The sequence below is a fragment of the Bison bison genome, unplaced genomic scaffold (assembly GCF_000754665.1).
Source record: "Bison bison bison isolate TAMUID 2011002044 unplaced genomic scaffold, Bison_UMD1.0 scf7180017864217, whole genome shotgun sequence".
Taxonomy (NCBI): domain Eukaryota; kingdom Metazoa; phylum Chordata; class Mammalia; order Artiodactyla; family Bovidae; genus Bison; species Bison bison.
In genome coordinates, this window is record NW_011494789.1 from 3,525,031 (window position 1) to 3,527,884 (window position 2,854).

The 2,854-nt window shown below is 49.9% G+C and overlaps 1 protein-coding gene across 1 annotated transcript in view; it reads right to left on the bottom strand.

Annotated features, from left to right (window-relative positions):
* Positions 1–2: 2 nt before the first annotated feature.
* The window catches only part of GFRA2 (GDNF family receptor alpha 2), a 106,137-nt gene continuing 103,285 nt past the window's right edge, over positions 3–2,854 (bottom strand). The window contains exons 8-9 of the mRNA XM_010845443.1: positions 949–1,002; positions 3–250 (exon numbers count right to left, since the gene is read on the bottom strand). Of these exons, the coding sequence (XP_010843745.1) occupies positions 128–250; positions 949–1,002 (177 nt within the window). The 3' untranslated portion in view covers positions 3–127. The remainder of the gene's footprint in view (positions 251–948; positions 1,003–2,854) is intronic.

The following is a 2,854-nucleotide window of genomic DNA, read 5'->3' on the forward strand; positions in this document are numbered from 1 at the left end:
TTTTTTTTTGCAAAGTGTGTGTGTGTGTGTGTGTGTGTGTGTGTGTGTCTGTGTGTGTTTCCATTTTGTCAGGCGGGTGTTCTCATCCGTGTAGCTTTCAGAAATCTCCCGATGGGATCCCCAGAGCCTACAAGGCCAGCTTCAGCATCAGGAAGGATGCAGCAGTCAAGGCAGCCGACGGTCTGGCTCTGCGGGGGCCTGAGTTAGGTTTGATCACCCTTTTACTCCCTGGGATGATATTGGTTGTGAGCTGTGGCCAAGCAGAAGAGAGAGAGAAGCAGAGAAAAAGACAAATGAGTCAGTAGGGCTGGGCTTCCCTGGCGGCTCAGATAGTAAAGAATCTGTCTGCAATGAGGGAGACCCAGGTTCAATCCCTGGATGAGGAAGATCCCCTGGAGAAGGGTTAGGGTTAGGGTCCCCGCAGAAGACCCTGAATGGGAAGGAAATGGCAACCCACGGCAGTATTCTTGCAAGGGAAATCCCATGGACAGAGGAGCCAGGCGGGTTACAGCCCAAGGGGTCACCAAAAGTCGGACACGAGTGAAGGAACTTAGCAGCACATAGATATAGTCCTGTGCTGGGTCTCCCTCAAGGAAGGGCCCAGGTCCTTTTCCATCTCTCCACCTCTGCGGAGTGTCCCAGAACCAGCACAGAGCAGGCCGCTGGGTGCACATGTCTATAGAGTCAGGAGGGCTTGCCAGGATCTCGCCTCAGAGCAGCCTGAGCATCTCCCCCAAGAGACAAGGAAAGGCCCTGGCAGTAACTTCTGCACCCACCCATCCTCACCCCGCACAGAGTGAGCGCCCACCCCGGTTCAGGCAGCCTGGCAGCTGAGCTAGCCCAGCCTGTGTTATGGAATCTGGGGGCTCCAAGTCCAAGCCTTGCCTAGAAAACAACTCCCCTCCCCGCTCAGCCCCTGCACCCACCCCCACTCTGCCCCTCACTCACCTCTGTGAAGCACATGCTTAACTCTTTGGAGTTATTGGCCTTCAGCCCCTGATCCTGTGGGAAAGAAGGCACTAGTAAGGGTGGGTCACATGGCTGGGTCTCTGGCCAGGCTTTGTCCCCAGATTCAGATGGGATCCCACGTTTCACAGCCGTGCCATCCACTGCTGGCATTGCAGGGTACACAGAAAGAGCACTGGCAACACAGGGACCTGTGCCCTCCTCTGATACCCACAATGATTAAGTCCTGTCTCCTCTGGGCTCCTGAAGAAGAGAGCTCTAACTCTGCCCTCCAACTGACAGCATCATAGAGTGATAAGGTGCTCCCAGGTTTGACTACCACATTCAGAGCTCCACTTGATGAGGCAAGGACCATACTTTTCTTCCTTGCATAACAGCTGCTCAATAAACATTACACAGTAAGTACCCTACATACAAACAAGTTCCATTCTGAGAACACGTTTCTAAATCCAATTTGTTCATTAAGTCCAACAATGTTTGCCTAGGTACCCAACAAACTCGGCTATGCGGTTGTTGTTATTCTTCAGTTGCAAAGTTGTGACTGAGTCTTTGCAATCCCATGGACTGTAGCACACAGACTCCTTTGTCCTTCACTGTCTCCCAGAGTTTTCTTAGATTCATGTTCATTGAGTCAGTGACGCTATCTAACCATCTCATCCCTTCTCCTTTTGCCTTCCATCTTTCCCAGCATTAGGGTCTTTTCCAATGAGTCGGTCATACAGTACTGTACTGTAATAGGTTTATACTTTTCATACAAATAATACATAAAAACAAGCAAACACAAAATAAACATTTTTAATCTCACAGTTCAGCACCTTGAAAAGTACAGTAATATAGTACAAGAGCTGGCATACAGGGGCAGGGACTGAGCAAATAGGCAAGAAGAGTTACTGCCTGCAGAAGGGTGAGGAGATGGGAGATGGTAGAAATGAAGGATCAGCAGCAATAGGAGATGGACAGCAAGCTGCAATTTCACTTACACCTTACATGACTAGACATATGAACACACATTCACATTTTTGAAAGTTTGATACCTGAAGGTTCGTATGTAGGGGACTTACTGTACTCATTAACATTTGTTAACTGTCATTCATTAACAAGTCTGTGAATGAATAGATGAGAATGAATGAATGAATGCTGCAGATCAGAACTGACACCTGAGTGCCAGCTCCAGAAAGATCATGAGTCCTCTCACTGGGCTCATGGGGAAGACAGCTGTGATTGATTAGTGATGTCTGCCACTGGGGCCGGTTAGGCAGACATCTGGCCATGGTGTCAGGTGTTAGCCATTCCTCTGAAACAGATGTCTGGTACCTGGGAGCTCTGTGGTCCAGGTGAGGAATAAGAACCAGAGGGTGTGCATGAAATCAGCCTTTTGTTGCCATTATCGTAATAGTGATCCATGGGAACCAGCTGGGGGGTGTGATGATTCTATCCTGGCCATTGGCTCTGGCCACCAGAAGCAACTGGAAAGCCCAAGAAATTATGCCTAAATCACTGCTTCTGGCCAGAAGTACTAATAATACCTTAAACATTACAGGGCATCTGGTCAGCTAAACAAGGCCCCAGCTGTCACACAAAGGCCCCAGCCAAGAGCAGAGTCACTACTGATGGAAAAGATGTGATCATGGTGACAATGAGCACAGCCGAGGTGGAACCAGGGACAAGACCTAGGAAGATCCTGTTTAAGACCACAGCACCAGGAGCAGCAAGTGCTAAGATCTAGCCCGGCCAAGCCACCAACCAGGGACTCTGCAGAAGGGTGTCTGCCCAAAGGTTCTACAGGATCCAGGGACTGGATTCTACTGCCCAGGATCAAGTGTCCAAGGAGATTCGAGCATCGGGCAAGGAAGAAAGGGAGGGAAGGAGCAGAGAGGGAGGGAGGCCT